Genomic DNA, 21,308 nt, shown 5'->3' with positions numbered 1-21,308 from the left:
ATAGCCATCTAAGAAATCCCTACCAATTCAATGCTTTAGAAAATCTAACAGCATGTCTACATTTTTGGGATTTTTTTTGTGAGAAGTAGACAAGATAGAAAATAATTATTGTTCATTTTTTGAGTCCATGATTTGATGGTAGTTTGCCATAATGCTAGGATCTCTCCACTGACTCTAGTTCCTTGCTGTAAGTAAGAAATAATGAGTTATGGCCAAAGGAGTACTGTATACTATATAAAAGATAATTTTCATGAATTGTCTTATGTGGGAGATGGCTTCACTTTTGTGTTTGCTGTTTATTTTCTTCTATGATTTTCCAATATTAAAATTCCCCAGTCCCTCTTTCTCTTTTGTGTTAGAATGCAGTACAACTAATTAGTCCCTTAACAAGTCTAAAATATAACTTATTATATTTTTTTGAAAACCCATCCCTGCTCCATATTTTCCTATTTATGTTGGTAGCACCATAATTCTCCTAACTACTCAAGTTTACAATGTTGGAGGGTCATCTTTCTATTCTTAACCTCTACATTTATTTAATTAACTCTTATCAAACTTACCTCTCTACCCATAGAGTCTTGATCCTGATTTACTTATCACTTCTCACAAAAAAGTCTCCTAATTTTTTTCTCTCTCTCTCCAAATCCATCATTCAGAAATTTAACAAACTGATGGCCCAAAGATAGAGATCTGAACATACCAACCTCACATAAAAATCTTTGAAGATGTTATTATTCTTCCTTCCACACACACATGTTATTATATACTTAGTGAGTATTCTGTTTTAATATATTTGAATTTGCTATCCCTGCCCCCAGTAGAATATAATCTCCTTGAAACCAAGAAGAGTTTCTTTTTTGTCCTGTGACCCAGAAGCAGGAACACTACATTGCATACCATAGGCAATTATGAAATATATTTATAAATTATATTGTATATGTAATCATATATGTAAATATATTACATATCATATTTATACAAAGCATTCCAAGATTGCAGAAAGACATAAAGATGCAAACATTTGTTTGGGGATTATAATACAAGAAAAACTAAATATTGAAGAAAGATAAGAAGACAGAGTTAGGTAAAGATGGGGTTATTGATGCTGAAAGAAACATAAAATACACTAAAGGGGGAAAAATAGGATGAGAAATATTTTGAGAATAATGAGAATAGAAAGCGGATACAATAAGAAAAAAAGGGTAGTCACTTTAGGAAAATGTCTTAGGAAACCTTAATATCAATGACACATGTGTCAAGTATGCCTATAAAAATGACTTCCCTAATAATATAAAGTCTAAAGCAAATATAGAATGCTGGGGGAGAATTAAAATGAAATCTAAAAACCATTTTTTTCAAGTTTAACTTCTAGAAAATCCAAGGTTCCAAATGTATTTCTAAGACGAAAGCCAATTTTATTCTATTTCTGCTAAGGAAAAGATGTAATGTTAAGAATACAAAGTGAAAGCACATCTTTGACATTTGAATGATGTTTTAAAAATTATTAAGAGTGTCTCATTTATTATAATCCTGAAATATCTTAAATACTATCTTAGTCATCCTGCATAAAATCTTACCTTTATACAAATAAATTGAAAGATTTTAGCTAAGGTGAACTATTTTGGTCATTAATTTTTTATAGTCTTCAATTATAGGAGAAAATTTCTCTTTTTTTAAAGGACATATTATCCTACTATCTAACTACCTTTATGCCCATTACAAACATACAGTAAGACTTCAGAAGTTTTATGGCACTTTAGAACATTTGCAGTTTGAATAAATAGGTTTTCTGCTATTCATATTTGTGCTATCAAAGGTACTTTTTTCTAATCAGAAATCATTTTAAAAACCTCTTTCAATGTTAATTTATTTCACAGATAGACTACTCTGCCAAATATAACAATTGACTGATGTAAATGTGGTTTCCTGCTTTTAAAAAAAGTACATATACAAAACCTGTATTGTATCCCCAAAGAAATAGAGATCATGAATACATTGTTTGAGCTCAATTGTCAGGATCACATGAAGGAATTACATGAATTTATTCCAACATCTCCAAAGAGTAGAAACATTATTCTTCAGTGTCTTTTCCTCCACTACTTATAAAGACTGGAAAGAATAGAAAAAAAGACTAGGTTTTCCTACATAAGTATAAAATGAAAATGGAATTCATTTGTTTTAGAATGATATATTGGTAATCACTGACATATTATAAAATTATTTTTATCTCAGCAGAACTAAAGTTTGAAGAAATATAACTTATACATTGACCTTTTTTTAGGTACTATACCCTAAGAAAAATTTGTTCTGAACCAATTTACATTTTAGCATCATCAACCATTAAGTTTTTATTAGTTGCAAGACGCCAAGGACTCAAAAAGTTAAAATGGCACAGGAATACTCCTTCAAAGCACTTAGAATTTAATTGGAAGAACAGAAGAGGAACATATATTTTTTAAATATATACTGAGTGCCAGACATTGTGCTAAGCACTTTACAAGTACTATTTCATGTGATCTTCATAGTAACTCTATAAAGTAGAGGGTATTATTATCCTAATTTTTAAGTTGAAGAAATTGAGGATGACAGAGATTAAGTGACTTGTCCAGAATCATACAACTAATGTTTGAGGTCAAATTTTAACTCAGGCCTGGCACTCTATGCAATGCATCATCTAGCAGCAAGGATATGCAGTGTCTAGCTGTGTCTAATAGAAGGCTATAAATGAGCATAAAGCAGAAAAGCAATTAAAACAAAGGAAAGAGCCGGAAAAATGATTTAAGAAAACCTAAGAAAGGAGAAATCACTTTTTGCTATAATGGAAAATTATAGAGAAGGAATGTGGGTAATAGCTACTGTCATCAAGGAGGTAAATTGAGACCAGACAGCTAGAGAGCACTTTTAGGATTTCTCCCACCAGTAAACATGATTTTCCCCCCTTTCCAACTGGGAGATTACAAAAAGCATTTTAATTCAATTTTCCACACAATTTACTCCTAGAGCAACATAGTCTAGAGATGACTGATTTTTAACTATAAGTAGAAATGGACCTTCCACAGGTTCTACAAACACTGAAGAGATTGAGTATGATCTTCTAACAAGTTGTCTCTGATAAGGACCAATTTATTTGACTGCATATAAGAATATCATTAGCAGTATAGTCAATAGGGAATGAATTTCTCAATGGTAGTCAATGAAATGAATTTTTTAAGAAAAATTATCTACAGAAATAATTTATCTTAAATTATCTTTAAAGTATGGGGATAGGCTAGAAGAAAATTAAGTATCACAGAATTTAGGATTATAAATATCAAATAAATTACTGGTATTGGAAATGTGAAAACTTTGTTAAAAATCTATGATTTGATATAATGCCAGAGAAATAGAAGCATCTCAGTATGCTATTTGCTTTATAAACAAAATAAGACAAGCTATGGTTGAATTGAAAGATGCCTCATAATTTTATTTGAAATTAGTAAATATCATTTTACTGTGAGCCCAAAAGGAATATGAAACATCATTTTATAATGCACTTTGTTACCTTGCTTTGCACAGCTCTTGAGGAATATAAAAAAAAGATCATAGTATTGTTTCCATTATATTATACTGTTTTAAGGGATTAGTATGTCTTCCTAGAAACAAATAAGCTGTTTAAAAACCAAAATGTGCTTAAAAAGTCAGATTATACCTGGAATACCATGTTCAGTTTAGAGCTACATAACTTAGAAAAGGAGTAGGCAGGCTGGACTAAGTCTAGGAAAAGGCAATCAGGTGAGAGGATCAGAAGAATACAACATAATGATCTATTGAAAGAATGGAATTTTTATCAAAGAAAATTAGAAAGACCATGATAATTGTCTTCAAGAATCTGAAGAGCTGTCAAGCAGAAAAGTGATTAAATTTATTCCATTTAGCCCCAGAAGGAAAAATTAGGACAACCGATAGAAGTGACCGAGAGGTAGATATAGGTTTTCTATAAGAAAAAACTTCTGAATTAAGAGTAATTCAAAAGCATGATAGGCTGCCAAGACAGAGAGTTATTTTACCCTTAATAAAAATCTTAAAGCCAAGCTAAATGAATACTTAGAGATACTTCAGAATCATTTCTTGGTCATATGATAAATTGGATAGCATCTAAGGTTCTGTACAGTTTGTGGACTCTGTGATTCTCCAGAAACTTTAAAATGAAAAGCAAGTTATTGTTAATAAAAGAACACCTGTTTACTGGCTAATTGTCCCTATGGCCTAATCACAGTTCAACTTCAGGGCTCTTTCTTAACAATCTCAGGCTATTTTGCACAGAAATAGAAATATTACTAATGCATCATTTTAGGCCCATGAGAAAAGTCTTGCTACTTATACATAAAAACTTTCTTCACTTTACCTGTTGAGGATCTGGAGCGGCACTGTCCAGTCATAGGATTATACTCCTGGTTTTCATCAGAACACATACAGAGGAAGGATCCTTCTACATTTTCACAGAAGGCTTCACCACATATTCCACTAAGCATTTCACATTCATTCACATCTGGAAAACAAAGGATGAACTGATTTAGATGTGTTTTTCATTAGTGAAAACTCTTTCTTTTAGATGTGTTTTTCATTAGTGAAAACTCTTTCTTTTTATCAGTTAAGCTCATCCCAGTGTTACAGAAAACAGAGATGGTCCCTAATGAGCAATTAAACCTTTGCTTAAATTTAAGCAAAGTGGATGCCTAAAAATAAGATTATTATCTGTACTGTAAAGGACCTGAACACTCAAAGAAAAAGTTCTTAAGTCACATTTCTTGCTTATGTTAAAAGATAAAGTTTTAAGGGACCTAAGATCCTATTCAGACATTCATGAATAAGTAAAGCTCAGTCTCATAGATGCTAAAAAATAACAGAATTTATAAGTTTCATAAAACTTTACTGTACCCCCCTTGACTTTTTTTATCATGATTACTTTTATAAAACATGACTCTAAAAAGCTGCTGTTCCATAAATTTAATAATATGCTATTCACATAACATTCAGGTTCTATTTCATTTGAAAACTACGCAGAAAGTAAATGCTCCACAAAATGGATATGTATTAAAAAAGCGGGGCCAAGAGATTATATAAATGATTTTTCTCCTTTCTACTTACCTCTCTGATGATTTTTTCACATGACAATTTCCATTAGTTTATCAAATTCTTTTTTTCATAGTTATAGTAAGACTACTCAAGAGTATACAGAGAGCATTCTTTATTCAGGAATTACGAAAGCACAAAGACCCACATAAATCTTAAGTTCCCAACTGACTTTTCTCACAATAGAATCACATCTATGATTCTCTTTCCATTTTACCCTGTTTCCTGAGCTTACCTAAAACAAATTTATTAATGAGTAAATAATTCAGTAAAATGTATGGGAGCCAATTTTTAAACTGAAAATATGCTTTGATTAATACATAGACATAAAATAAGGTACCTGAACAAATCTTGAGGCTGTCCTTGCAGGATTAAGTGGGAACTCAGAGTATCCAAAATATTCAATATAGAATATTCTATATATTCAAGTATATAGAAAAAATAACTATCAAGTTGTAATTACTGAATAATTAATTCACTTTTTTTCACAACAACATATGGACTAATTTTATATGTACATGTTATATTGTCAAATATATTTTAATATGGAATTAAATTAATTTCAAGTATTTTTAATCACTTTCAAATCCAGATACTACTTATCTGCCTCTCAGCATATTAAAGAAAAAAATATAAAGCCTTGTTTTTCATCTATAAAATGGGGATAATGCAGCAGCTTTATTTCACAGCTCTCATTTTTTTATTTTAAATCGATTTAAAATATTTAAATTTTAAAATTTTTATTTAAAATTAATTCATATTGTTATTGCTATTAATAATAATTCACATTTATATGGTATATGACATCTACCATATAAATGTGAACTATTATTAATACACACACACACACACACACACACACATACACACACATACACACACACACACATTTATACAATAAAAACAGACTTAGACCAACAGTTTCATGGAAACAGCTCCCACAATCCCTCCCTGAAACTTCTCAGATAGTGACCAAGTTACTAGGAAAGTAGCTACTATATTGCAGTTCTATATTGATTTCTTAAGGGTGAGAAACTTTGAATTTGACTAAAAACTCAAAATCATTCATTTTTACTAGAAAAATGAATTTCTTATTCCAAGTTCATTTAACTGTGAATGTGCTTTAATTGCAAATTTCCAAACTGAATAGTTAATGAATCCTATTCACAGACCATCTGCTACTAGGACAAAACAACAATTCTTTTCCAACTGAGGAAGATAAAGACAACAATTTAATATTTCATAGAATCTTTATATGTTATAATGATACACTGATTTTTTTTCCTTCCACTTATATAACTTACTCTGAATAAGCTTCATAATGAATATGGCTTCCAGAAATCACTATCTGCAAAACACTCAGTAATAAACTATACATAAATATTTATATAAACATATACATATGTATTTGTGCATACACACATAGACACACATACACATATATAAATATTTCTATAGGAGCCTATGCCATGAGAATATATTCCAGTATATTTGATAATATTCAAGAGAATTTCCATTACCACCAATCCCAGAACATTTTCACAAAAAAAGAAATAAATCTACAAAATCATGTGTCACTTTATAAGACTCCTGGGAAACAACACTATTACCAACATTCTTCTTTAAATATAGTGCTCAAGGTGATTGGTAAGACAAGCCCTATCATCCTGAATTATATTTCTGATAGGAAGTATTATACAGCTCTATTTATTTTGCTAAGAGTTTAAGCAGAACTTAAAGAAAATGAAAATCAAAATAATATTCTTTTTAAAATTCAAAATTCCTTGATTTTCCAAAAGCATAATCCACTTCATCTTTTTAAAATAAATAAATAAAATGACTCATCTTATTCGATAATCATTTGACACTCCCTTTCATGCAGTTTCTAAAGGAATGTCTTCATTGAATGAACATGTCTTCACAAGGTATTTGATTCACAGAAGAGAAGATTAAATACTTATAGAATAAATATATTTCAAACTGATATCTTGATTAAATATTGCCTAAACAATATTTGGAGAAAAGCAGTCTTCTGTTGACAAAATGAACTTTTTTTTTAATTAGGGACCGTTTTTAAAAGAATCTTAAAAACTCACCTACACACCCTTGTCCATCCTGTGGGGCCTGAAAGCCCTGATAACAGAGACAGCGGAAGGAACCAGCTGTATTGTCACAAAAACCATGACTGTCACAAATAGTGTTGTTTACACATTCATCAATATCTGCCAAAAAAAGAGATATTTTCACATCAGACACAATAAGAAGATAGTTTAATAAACACATGATATTATTAATATATGGACATGAGAAATATCAGAATATTAATAGATGTATGTTATTAATATGTATAAAATAAGTAATATGTATATAATGGCAATATCAATATAAATATTTACAAAATTTTAACATGCAAAAATTTATAAAACTTGTTTTATAATTTTAATATATGTTTTATAATTTTATAAAACATGTAAGTAAAATATTTTGCCTGATATTAATCAAAATAATTCATTTTGCAAGAACAATCAAAGTATCTGTAACTATCATGGTTATTATTTTCTAAGTGTTTCCATTAATAGTTTTCTATGGCAGTGCATTTTGAAAATATGTGCAAATATTATAGGTAGAAATGTTTCTAATTCCTAGACAATGCCTACTAGAGACTCCTCCATCTACTAACATTTCATTTGTCTCTGTAGACATTGCCATAATAGAAATACTCTACTATGAAGACTAAAGTAGGCAGAATAAAGAGAATGACAATAATAAAAAGGAAAGTAACTTATAATAATATGAAGTAACTATATTAGGACTCGGTAAACTGCAATGATCTATCTGGATGCCACAGAACTAATGATAAAGCATATCTCTATCCTCTAATAGATTAAAAAATGCCGAATTAGACATATACTGCATCATCTATTACTTTGATTTACTTTTATAGAGAAGTTCTATTGGCATGAGAGACAGAACTGGGAAATTACATTTAGTGAAGGTGGGGTTGGAATAAAAACTACAGACCAGATACATAACTATGAATAATAATGTCAACAAGAACATAAAATGTCAGCAAGTACATAAATTCACTGCTGGTACAGTTATGACCTTGTTCAACCACTTTGGCAAACAATTTGGGCTTGTGTAAAAAACTGGTAATGATCTTTGCCTTATTCAGGCTTCTCTCACTTATCAATTATGAGACCCTGGTCACGTCAATTAAACTTTATTTGCCTCATTTTCTTCATCTGTGACATTGAGATAAATGTGACATCTTCATCCCTAGATTGTTATAAGGATCAAAGAAGACATTTATAAATCACTTAGCAAGGTGCCTAGCATATCACAAGAATTTAAGAAATATTTCTTTCTTTCCTTCTTGACTCTTTTCTTTGTCTCCTATGGAGTTATTTATGTAAAATATTTGTAGTAGTGCAATGTATAGCAGCAAAAAACTGAAAACAATCTATATGTGTCTATCCAATGACTAGAAAAACTAGATAAACAAATTGTGATCTGTAATGGAATAAGTGCTATATCATGAAGAAAACAAGTAAAAATAATTCAAAGAAATATAGGAAAGTTTTTTGAATAAAGCACTCCCTACCCATCCAAAAACCTCCAGTACCAGAACTATGAAATAAAGATAACTTTATTTTTTTATGTTTTTATGCTTTTCTTTCTTTTTTTAAATAACTTTTTATTGATAGAACTCATGCCAGGGTAATTTAAAGATAACTTTAAATGCCAATAAAATATCAAAAAATATTGGAAAACTCGGTCCCCACTTATAAATCATACCCTTGTGTTTTTTACTTAAAAAAAAGAAAAAGAAATATTTTAAATACATAGATATATTGGCAAGTTCACATAGCAATATAATGTTTTAAATAAAAATTGTGTATTACACATTGCAATCACTCATGCTTTGTTTTAACAACATATTTTGTTTATGAGAAATTTCACTGATGGTCTGTATAACACATTGAAAGAAATGTTTTGCATCTTACTCCCAAATTGGACCAACCATTGTTCCCCCAAATGCTCTATTTTCCTCCCTCTGTGCTTTTGTCTGCATTGTTAACTATGACTACCAAAATTAAATCTTCTTCAAGGTCCTGCTCAAATACCATCTTTTCCATAGGCAAATCATTTTCACTCCTCTTGGATCTTTTATCCCAAAATGAGAGGAATGAACTCACTGATATCTCAAGTCACCTCCAACTATACTAATATATATTATACTCATATGAGCCTAAGCTTTCCAGCTATTAGTAATTCCTTCATCTTGTATAGTATCTACAATTACTTTGTGTGTCTTTTTTTCCTTTTCCCTAACAGATTGTTAGCTCCACTTCCTTAAGGTCATCTATTAAAGATTTTATCAGATAAGAAATCTCTATCAATATAGACTAAAATTCAAGTCCATGATCCAGTGAAACAATTCCTAAGGCACATACTGAGGCACAAAGAGGTCAAAGAACTTGTGTGTCCTTGAGCATATACTTAGTACCAATGAGTGAGCTCTGAATTCTGAGATTTTTTACTTCACCCCCAGCACACTGACCTCTATAGCACATTGCCTCCATCTTTTCTCTGAGACACTCAACTTTCTATCTCTAAATAAATATCATCACAGGATCTGCCTGAAACGACTTGCTTAAAGTAACATCTTTCATGCTCATCCAGAAATGTTTACTTTTTAAATAAATCACTTGGATGAAGACACAATATGCTTATAAAATCTGCAGATGACACAAAGCAGAGAAGGATAAGTAATACAACAGGTACCAGAAGCAAGGTTTTAAATTATTTCAACAAGCTAGAATGCTGAACTGAAACCAAGTTGAAATTTAAGAAGGATACATATAAAATCTTGTGTTTAGATTAGGAAAACTAACTGGAAAAAACACAGGATGAGAAAGATCTGGATTAGATGACAACTAAACATTTGAAAACGAAAATGAGATTTAGTTGTACATAAGATTCATACATGTATACGGTGCATTTGGTTAAAAAAAAACACACAACTAAAACTAAAGTACTCAAACAATGGTAATAATAGTATAGAATCAAAATGCAAGGAACTAACATTCTGACTTTTTTCTATGCTTTTCTAAAGCTATATTTTGCAGTGAATTGTTCAGTTTCAGGTACCACATCTTAAGATCATTTGACAAAGATTTCATCCAAATTAGGGTACCTAGGATGGCAAGAGGCAGAGTTTGTACTGAGGAGTAAGCAAGTGGTGTTTTTCATACTTAGCAACTAGCTTTTGCATAGTAAGAAGTAACACCTCTCTAAGAACAATTTCAAACTTCTGTATATTTTGTTTCATATCTGTGAGGGAGCTGGACAATGAGGAAATTTGAGGCCAAAAAAGTCAGGAAGGAAATGCAATGAAAATTTGTGACAAAGCCCTATCAAAAAAAGACAGGGATATTCTAGACTACAATACAGTAGTTGTATTTGAAATTAGAGAACTTGGTGTAAAATTCAAAAGGCAATTCTGATTCCTTTATAATTTTTGAGATTGAAAGTAATAGTAATATAGAAAATTTTGATAAGCAATTGTTTAGATTTGTAATAAAAAGAAAAAAGTACACTCAATTCCTACTGGTTAATAATGATTAAGCAAATAATGCTTTAGGAAAGTGCTATAAGGGCTAGCAGTTTTGTGTTGTCAACAGTGAGCTGAGGTAATTTTTAAAAAAGGATGCATTTGTTTCATACTTAGTGACCTAAAAGCAAAAAAAAATTTTTTTTGTTAGCATTTCCTTTGATAATATAAGTCATTTGATGTTGTTTCCCCATATCATAGTTTCCAACATTCAGGACAGTTTTCATTAGGATTTAAATTGTAAAAATAAACCTAAATCTTGGCAATACACGATTTATTTTAATGAAAGCCCTGATAGGATGATAGCCTCATTAATAGCACAAATGAAAATCATCCCAATGTGTTTACTGGAATTCAAAAGATAAAACTCTATTTCACATGCCAGCTTCATACTGACTCATTTCAAAGTTTATCAGAATACTTTTTTTTTCTTGAATTTTTGTATTTTTCTAATAGTATTAAATTGATTTTGTCTGAAGCTTTATTAGCAACAAGCCATGCATGTTACTAGCAAACATCATCCAAAAGATGTTTTTCCAAATTTTTAATAGACTACATAGATGTTCTAGACAAGAGAGTATATTGATTGCTAATTTTGCATAGAAATTATTAATATTTTTATTTTTTAAGCAAACCAAAGTTAATCAAATATACTGAAAATAAATAGAAGAGGGAGGGAGAGAGATTAGAAGAACCAAGGATTGAATGGGTTTTTGTAATTGGAAAAAGTTTTAGATTTGGTGTTGAGACTTCACTTCAAATCCCATTGGACACTTGCTAACTAAGTAACCCAAGGTCTTCCACTTAACCTCTCTAAATTTCAGTTTACAGACTTATAAAACTGAGAAGGTGGTGTTTATTTATGCACTGTCTGCTTCATAGGAAAGATGCTCTTTAATATGAGCGACAATGATGATGCAACAATAGAAGGACTCCAAATATCAGAAAGAATTACGTCTGCATATGCTCATTTTTAAAGTGACACTGCAATGATTGGCTCAAAATTTGGCTGGCTTTGATAGTTGCATGATATGGAAGATCATGCTAAGATGCCTTCTGCTTACTGCCAAAGGATCAAAGGCTGAGGATAGGGATTTCCCCACTTTTGCAATTCTTTTTCCAGCATCTAACACAATGCCTGGTACAGAGTAGATTTTTTGTTGATTATCAGATCATCATTCCTGACAGTGATAAAATCATAATCTGGACTAAGAAAAAGTTAATTATCATCAAAAAATACATAATAATGAAAATCATACCTGAGGCAGGTTTCATAGAAAGGTACATGGCCAGCAAAATGGTTTAATTTTTATCCATTAGTCTATAAGCATGTGCCTGGCACCGTGCTAAATGCTAGAGGTAAATGGACTTAAAAAAAAAAAAAAAAGAAACAATCCATACTCTCAGAGCACTCATATTCTATGACTGCTTTACTGAAATGAAATTTGGACAGATAACAACTGGAAGTACCTAGACACCATCATATTCTTACTAGTGCTGATGAACTGACATATTTTGTTTTGAAATTAAATAACAAATTGTGATTTAAATCTATATTAACAAAATTAACAACTAAAACAAAGGTGCACATAGGCAAATGTATGCATATAAATTTATGTACTCCCTAAAGTGCATATTTGTATTCACTATAATGAAATAACTGGCTTGTTTTCTCATTGGACACATCTATTATTTTTTGTTAATTCTATTTTTGTTGTTTAGCTGTTTTCATCTATATTAGACTCTGTGCAACCCCATTTAGGGTTTACTTGTCAAAGATACTGGAGTGGTTTGCCATTAGCTTCTCTGGTTCACTTTACAGATGAGGAAACTGAAATAAATAGGGAAAAGTGACTCATCCAAGGTCACACAGCTCTATTAAATGTCTGGGGCCAGATTTGAATTAAGAAGGTAAGTTTTCTTGACTTCATTTGCATATTTATCACCTAGCTGCCCTGCTTCTATTTTTACCATGCCAATATCCAATTTACTCTTTCTAGATAGGATTTATCTAAAATGAGAAAAAATTCATTAACAATACTACCTTTTTGCTATAGGGTCACCTTAGAAAAGCAAACAGTGGCAAAGGGAATGGCATTTGGCCATATATCTCTCCTATATGAAATCTTGTATAGATACAACTAAAGCTGGAATTAAACGTTATTCTTTTACTTTGGAAATTAAAAATTACCATATTGATATCTCCATGTTTTATGCCAATTTGGAAGGCCTGAAAGTGAAGGATGTCTGCTATAAAACCAAAATCCAATAGTTATCTTGGGATTCTTTCTATGTTAATCTGGAAGTCAGAAGACCTAGCCTTTATTTTGGACTCCATCACTTTGGGATCTTTAGGTTATTCAGTTCACTTCTAGTGCCTCTCCATCCCAAATACAAAATAATGGCATAGAACTTTCAAACCAATTCACAGATCTTAACACAAGAAATGATATTAGTAGAGTAGATCTCAGTCTTTTAGTAAAAAATCAGGCTTAAAAATGGTATGAATCTAACATTTAACTGAAAAGTGCCGTGTCTACTGGTTTTCTCCATAAAAAAGGATATGACCCACTACTAATTCAGTCCAATGCTTGCCAACCATTTGGAATAACTAAATCATTTGGTGCCAGAATCTTGAGAAAGGAGTTTCAGAGGAAAGAGGTTTGAAATGGAAGAAATTTAGGATTCATACTTCAATGGAAATGCAGTATTTACTTTCCTTACCGACAGGAAAGAAAGCCAACTTGGAGGCAGTAAACCCTAGCCAAGAAGTTAGACTGAAAGATATTAAATTGAGGGAGAAGCTGCCCAAAAGGAATTAAAAGACGGCATGGAGACTGGCTCAAAAGAGATTAAAGAGATAGCAATATACCAACACAGAAGTTAGAAGTCAGTGTTAATGAAGGATAAGCACAAAGGAAAAAAATCACTTCTAATCTAATCAATAGAAAATTAAAAATGGTATTTGGAGAAGACCCAGAAAGTATAATAGGGTATGGAAACAGATTTAAAATAGTTCAATGAGGTCTGGCAGCAATGATGAGGTTAGAGAATATGGATTTTAAGCGCAATGGAAAACGAGGTTTTTCTCCTTTCTTCTAGGAAATGGACATAAGCCAGAAAATAACTAATGATATCCTATTGCAAAATTTAACCTTCTCCTTTCTGAGAGGACTAAGCAGGGAAAAAAGAATTTAAGAGCCTTAAACGCTATAAAATAGAGCATTCAAGAAATAGTGGAAAATCAGCAACCAGAAAAAGTCTTACCCTTAATCACAAATCTTTTTTTTTTTTCTCACTGTATTTTGTACCTGACAATTTCTCTAGAACTCACTGATTTTAAGTCTCTATTTACCTTAGTTTTATATGGGCAGATTTGAAAATATTCTTCTCTTTTATCTCTTGCAATACATGTAGAATATGCTCAAGAAACTACACCAAAAATTGATTCTGGATACAGTAACAGTTAATATAAAATTTATTCTACTGAAACTCACCTAAATTCTGATTTGATGTAATGAATATTGAAGCTAAAGAGGAGAAGGAAGAGGAATAGCAATAGAAACAGCAGTTTGCAATAGAAGAAATTTAAAAGCATACATGAATGAAAAAATACATAAAATAAAATTGGAATCTCAGAATTGAAAAGCACCTCAGGATTTGTGTAGTCCAGTCTACAGAAAAAAAGGCTTGTTACAATATCTATGACAAGCATCCAAGTGGACAAAACAAGAAAATGGCTGATTTACTATTAGAACTATACAAACGTGACACAAGCTGCCCTGGGAAATAAAGGATTCTCTCCCAGTGAAGGTCCTCAAATAAAAGTTGGACAACTACTTATTATGTATAGTAGAAGATATCTCTTTTAAGGAATATTTTAGATTAATTATCTATTGAGATTCCTTTTAAACTCTGATATTTTGTGATTCTATTCATTAAGTCTATATTTAAAGAGGCAGCAGGGAGATATAGCACAATGGAAAGAGCACTAGGCATGGAATCAAGAAGATCTGGGTTCAAATTAATATAGACGTCAGCTATATGATCAGGAGAAGGCTGCTTATCATTCAGTATCCTCAAATGTAAAATGGAGATAATAAAAGTACTTAATCTTGAGCTTTTGTGAAGAATAATAAAATATTTGAAATGCTTAGCATAATTCTTAGAATGTAGTAGGCGTTTTATAAATATTTATTCTCTTTTCCTTACAGAATCCAGATAATAAGGAGATACTGGAGAGCTCAGAATATAAGATCAAATTTTTCTATATGAAACTAAAATATGGCTCTCTGGAATTTGAATTGTAAATTTAGTGTTGTAAAGGGCCAAAAAAAAAAAATCTAAACCAAACAACTCATTTTACTGATGAGGAAACTGTTGGAATCCTTACTAACTGCTAAGTAATTAGAGTTGATCTAATCTTACAAGAAGATGTTTTGGGCAGAACCTGAAACAAGGTACTAAGTAGAACTACCCATAATCCCTCTCTCTGGAAGGAGCATAAATAGGCCAATGGGCCAGTCGGAGAGTGCTTGAGAGAGTGAAGACGCTACAAGTCGAGATTTCTCTGGGAATGACATGAAGAGTTGGAGCTGGCTGGAGGCTGAAGAAAGCAGAGGCAGAGGCTGAAGGACCAGACCTTTGGATTTGGTGACATTCGGAGAGAGCTCTTGGAACCAAGCAGAGAGATAGGCCTCTAAGCTAACCGGGCTATATTGGAAACAATAAAAGATCTGAACTTTTATCACCTGGCTGTGTTTTGAGAAGAAAAAGCTCACCACATTTTGGCGCCCAACGTGGGGCTAACAGACCCCCCCCCCTCAGTGGATTTCAGTGGAAAAGCTCCGATCCTGATTCAAGTGGAAAAGCCTCTGATCCTGATCCAGTGGAAAAAACTTCAACCCAGAAATTAGGGTGAGTGCAACAAAGAAATTTTGTTAGAAGAGTTAAAGTAGAATTTCAGCTAAGATGGGACAGATATTTAGAAAACAGTCTGTTTCTGTTCAAGGAAAATGTTTAGAGAGCATTGTCAAAATTATGGAAAGCCAAGGTTTAATTATAAGTTTACAGCAAATCACTGAACTTTTACAAACTGTAAAGGACATATGTCCTTGTTTCTCTCTTGATAAGGAATTAGATCTAAATGAATGGAAATTGGTTGGAGAGGATCTTTGTCAATTCTATGATAAAAATGGGCCTAACTCAATAATTAATACATATAATGTAATACAATTGGCTATAAGAAGTTATTTAAGTGATAGAATGATGAAAAGGAAAGTACAGGAGGAAGTGCCAACTTTACTAGGTGAAAAGGAGGACGAATCAGATGAGAATGGAGTTAATTACAATTCTGAGTATGATACTTCACAGAAGGAGGAATTAGGTGATTCCACATCTCATGACCCTCCCCCCGCAATTAACCCTTCATGGGTGGAACAAGGGGGAGGGAGAGAGACAGAAACACAGTCAGCTTCTCCTGTAAAGCAGAATTTAACAAGATTAGAAAAAGCATTAATTAAAGCAAAAAATGAAGGAGAAGATATATCTGATTTTATAAATGCATATCCTGTGATTGAAGAGCTCAACTCCTCAGGTCAAAAAGAGAGAAAATACACTGCTTTTAATTTGGGAAAAATTAAAGATTTGAAAAAGGGTTGCACTCTTTATGGGGCTACATCATCTTATGTGAAGATGTTACTAGATAATTTGTCTTATGAAATCCTAACCCCGAATGACTGGAAATCCATAACGAAAACTTGTCTAAAACCGGGACAAAATTTATTGTGGCTTTCAGAGTTTCATGAATTATGTAGGATTCAAGCCCAACGCAATAGGCAAACAGGAGCTATTGTACAAGTTGCTTTTGACCAACTAGCTGGTGAAGGTCAGTATGCAGAGAGTTCAGAACAGATTTATTATCCCATAACAGTGTATGAGCAAATTTCTAAGGCTGCAATAAAAGCTTGGAATTCTCTCCCTGGACAGAAAGATGGAAATAATGTTTTCACAAAAATAGAGCAAGGTCCCAATGAACCTTTTGCAGATTTTGTGGGACGTTTACAAACAGCTGTAATAAGAACCATTGGAGACAATGCAGCAACTGAAATAATGACTAAACATTTGGTTAAGGAAAATGCCAATGAGGTTTGCAAAAGAATTATATGGGGGCTAGACAAAGATGCTCCTTTAGAAGAAATCATAAGACACTGTGCCACAGTGGGCACAAATGCTTATTATGCCCAGACTATGATGAACATGGAAAGACAAGGTCCTTCTTGGCAGAGGAATTCTAGAGAAACTCGTCGATGTTTTCAGTGCGGAAAAATTGGACATTTGAGAGCTCAATGTAGAAATGGAGATAGAGTGAGAAGACAGGGTGAGAGAAAACCCAAAACCCCATGTCCAAAATGTAACCGAGGCTTTCACTGGGCCTCTAAATGTATATTGACCCAGAGGAAGGAGAGGCAAGACCCAGCTCCAAAGTATTGATCAAAGGACAGGTGGGGCATGATAGCAGCTGAGGTTACACCCAGAGAGACTTTAGAAATTCAGAACTCTGATGTCATCAACCAACAGAAAAGCAATCAGGATTACAGTTGGGAAGAATACAGGCCTTTTAAGACAACAAGACAATATCCAATGCAAACAGCTCCAATGTAATTACCAGATGATGAGGAGAAATCCCAAAAGTGGTAAACAGAAGAGAATTAGATAGGTTAACTGCTTGGGGAAGAGGATCTGCTTATATTTCCACAGGTGGAAAAGGAATCAGATGGCTAACAATGAACTGTCAAAAGAACTTTAAAATCTTCAGCTTTCAGTTCCTGAAAAACCAGCAAGAATCACTGGATTCCCTGAGATGAAAAATTGTTGATGAGACTTTTTGCAGTACTTCAGAGCTTACAGGAATTATTAGATTCCTGGCGCATGAACTAATGAACAATGGATTCCTTATGGACTATTTCTAGGACTTATGGACATTTGTAAATTTTCAGGTCGATTTATGTTGTTACATTACATTACCACTAGCCTGTGTTATATTGCTGTGTGCTTTTGTAAATTATGTATAATGCCTCCCATATTGATGGATTTATGTATACCATGTATATCTGTTACAAAGTTCTGGCCCATATTGATGGATTTATGTGTACCCCCTCAGGAACCCCCTATGTTTTAAAACAAAAGAAAGGGGGAGATGTTGGAATCCTTACTAACTGCTAAGTAATTAGAGTTGATCTAATCTTACAAGAAGATGTTTTGGGCAGAACCTGAAACAAGGTACTAAGTAGAACTACCCATAATCCCTCTCTCTGGAAGGAGCATAAATAGGCCAATGGGCCAGTCGGAGAGTGCTTCAGAGAGGAAGATGCTACAAGTCGAGATTTCACCGGAATGACATGAAGACTGGAGCTGGCTGGAGGCTGAAGAAAGCAGAGACAGAGGCTGAAGGACCAGACCTTTGGATTTAAAGACATTTGGAGAGAGCTCTTGGAACCAAGCAGAGAGATAGGCCTCTAAGCTAACCAGGCTATATTGGAAATAATAAAAGATCTGAACTTTTATCACCTGGCTGCATTTTGAGAAGAAAAAGCTCACAACAGGAAACAAACTCAGTTGGTTGGAGTTATCTGACACCGATTATTGTGCCTAATTCTGTCTTCTAAGTCTAAGAAATGCAAATTAAATAAGGAAAAGTATTTATAAATATCTTAAACTATGTATGAAGGTGAAATTGAATATTTTGAGGGAAATATGATTTGTTTTAGTTATACAATATAAATGTTAAAAATTAAATTTTGTAACATGTTTATAACTCAATTAGTAAAAGATGTCATTTTGGAAGAAAATGTATAAGAACTGCTTTGACAGGCTGATTAAACAATAAAAAAAATAGGGACAAAAATAATTTAATGATTTTTAAAAAATTAAAATGTGAGTTTTTAATTCATACAATAGGGAAGCATTTCTTTTAGTGATACCAACACGTAAGTGATACCAACATTGATAAAATTCTTTCTTCATTTCCTCCCAGTAGCAGGGAATGGAGACTGTGGGTTCTCCATGTTTATATCAATGGAACATAAACCCAGAAGATCTTACCAAACTGTAATGGCTTTAAAAAATAGTTTGATATTAAAAATAGCTGGCTAAATGCTGAGAAGTTTAGAAATTTAAAAAAGATTCTATTTTGTCACTTTTGATAAACAGAATCACCAGCTTCTTTATGACTATGATTAAATGCCATACCTTTTAAAAGGTCTTTTCTGATATCTTTCAAAAAAAAGTTTTTGTCTATTTTGTAAATTCTTCAAACTTAGTTATCTGTGTACATGTCACTTCCTTCCATTAAAATGTGCATTCCTTGATGATGGGAACTATTTCATCTTTGTCTATGGATTCCTAGTGTCTAGGATAGTAACTGGACACATAGTAGGTGCTTAATAAGCCCTTCTGAACTGAACTGACTTCTAGATGGTGAGATTTTAGCCATAATAACCCGTGAAACTAGCTAGTTAGTACAGAATGGTTTTACTGTTTTTAGTAAGTGGAATTCTCATATGAAGTCATAGTTCTATTTAATATGCTTCTCTTCCAATAAAATTTAAGTTCCTTGAGGACAGTGACACCTCATGTTTTACTTTATTTCTCTAATATGTAGCCTAGTACCTCATATCTGAGAGCTGCCTGATAAATGATTGTTGATTGAATGATTAAATATATCAACCTGACACTTAGTAAACCATAAAAATTTTTATTTTAGAAACAGTTACTGTGCCTGAAGAATAAAATGGCAGGGAAAAATTTGCAGCTACCTTTCTTATTATCAATTATTTTTAATAATACAAACATACATATGTACATACTATATATGTATGTATATATATATACATACATATATATATATACACACACATACACACACATATACATATAAGAACACTTTACAATTTTTATACCAAAATTCATATAACCTCAATTTTGTCAGAATTCAATGGCTTTTTTTTTGGGGGGGGGAGTGGTAGTTCAGAATTGTGTTTTCTTTGGCAATTTCCTCTGTTAATTCTTGCCCTATATCTTATAATCTTAAAAAAATTTTCTAGAGCACTGAAAAGTTATACAACTTACTTAAAATCACAGAGCCATTAAGTATCAAAAGACAAGACTTTTATAAACCTAGGTCTTCTTAACTATACCTCTATATATTTTAAAATGAATTCCAAGGTAATTCCAGTTGTTTCAGAAAGGAAAAATTGTCCAGCAGAAGAATAAATATGCCTTTCCCCCCAAAATAAAATCTTTAGAACAGAAAGATTTAGGGTATTCACTCTAATGGAAGAGATCACAATCTATGTCTTTTTATCTTTTTTTTTTAACAACATTATAATTTTATTTTCCGAACTAGATTTTAAGCAAGCATGAGGAGCTCTATTTACCAATGTGTTTTTAAAAGGTTCCAAAACTATCAAAAATCTCCTGACCTTAGCAAATTATAGGAATTGTTTTGCATTTTTCTTATTTGAAATGTAAACCTTGAGGCACTATGTAAATGTCAGTTAAAAACTATTGTTAAATATATTTTAATATATCTAACATGTATTGGTCTACCTGCCATCTTGGGGAGGGGATGGGGAGAAGGAGGGGAAAAGTTAGAACAGAAGGTTTTGCAAGGGTCAACGCTGAAAAATTATCCATGCATATGTCTTGTAAATAAAAAGCTATGATAATTTTTAAAAATAATAATCATTGTTAAATTCTTCATCTTCAAGTTGACAATTTACTTCTCAGTATATATTCTATTTACCTACCAAGTAAAATATATGCTCCCTCAGCATAGATATTATTTCATTTTTTGTCTTTGTGTGTATATTTAGTGTGTTAACAGTGTCTTCTTAGACATGCCTTCTTCTTTTTTAAAATTATCTTACCATAAATCTTCTAAAGAAATGTTACTCAAAATACTAGAGCATTTTTAAACTTTTTAAAAAACATTCTGGAGTAACAGTATTGATACATGGGCTCTTCAATTGTTATGTCTAACTCATTCTAAGCCTGGCCTTTTTTTTTTTTAACTATACATTTTCCTAAAAAATATAGTTTTTTAAATGATAATATGCAGATAAGGTGAAACCAACTGCCCTCTGGATCCCCTTAATTTTGATTATTCAGAAATCACAGTGGCCATAATTTGCTTTAATATAAGATGATTAGGATAATTTGATATTTTTAAGATAAGATTTTTATATTAATCAGTATGTTTGAAATCATGAAGATAATCTTTCAAGTAAAATCCAGCTTTCTTTCCTCACAATGCAAGGCCCAGATAATTGTCTATAGTACATGTAAAAAATAAACATACTGAAAGGCTAATAACTTAAAGGAATTTCCAGTTAAGTTTGCTCAAAATCTGAGCAAAACACATTCTTTAACCTTTAGAAAACCTAATGCTTTGAATTCAAGTGTAGACATATAAGAGGAAAAAAAATTGGAAAATATGATTTAGCAGGATGAAGAGATTATTTTTCAAAGTAGTTGAGCTGATCAAAATCAATTTGCACAAAAAAAGCTCAAAAGAGTT

The 21,308-nt window shown here is 32.0% G+C and overlaps 1 protein-coding gene across 2 annotated transcripts in view; it reads right to left on the bottom strand.

Moving 5' to 3' along the window:
• LTBP1 (latent transforming growth factor beta binding protein 1) overlaps positions 1-21,308 on the bottom strand; it is a 439,704-nt gene that overhangs the window by 38,945 nt on the left and 379,451 nt on the right. For both annotated transcript variants that reach the window (XM_051976131.1, XM_051976132.1), the window contains exons 25-26: positions 7,209-7,334; positions 4,385-4,528 (exon numbers count right to left, since the gene is read on the bottom strand). In XM_051976131.1, coding sequence (XP_051832091.1) covers positions 4,385-4,528; positions 7,209-7,334 — 270 coding nt within the window. The remainder of the gene's footprint in view (positions 1-4,384; positions 4,529-7,208; positions 7,335-21,308) is intronic.

This window comes from Antechinus flavipes, chromosome 2 (genome assembly GCF_016432865.1).
Source record: "Antechinus flavipes isolate AdamAnt ecotype Samford, QLD, Australia chromosome 2, AdamAnt_v2, whole genome shotgun sequence".
NCBI classification, from domain to species: Eukaryota; Metazoa; Chordata; class Mammalia; order Dasyuromorphia; family Dasyuridae; genus Antechinus; species Antechinus flavipes.
This window is presented reverse-complemented; position numbering and strand designations above follow the sequence as displayed.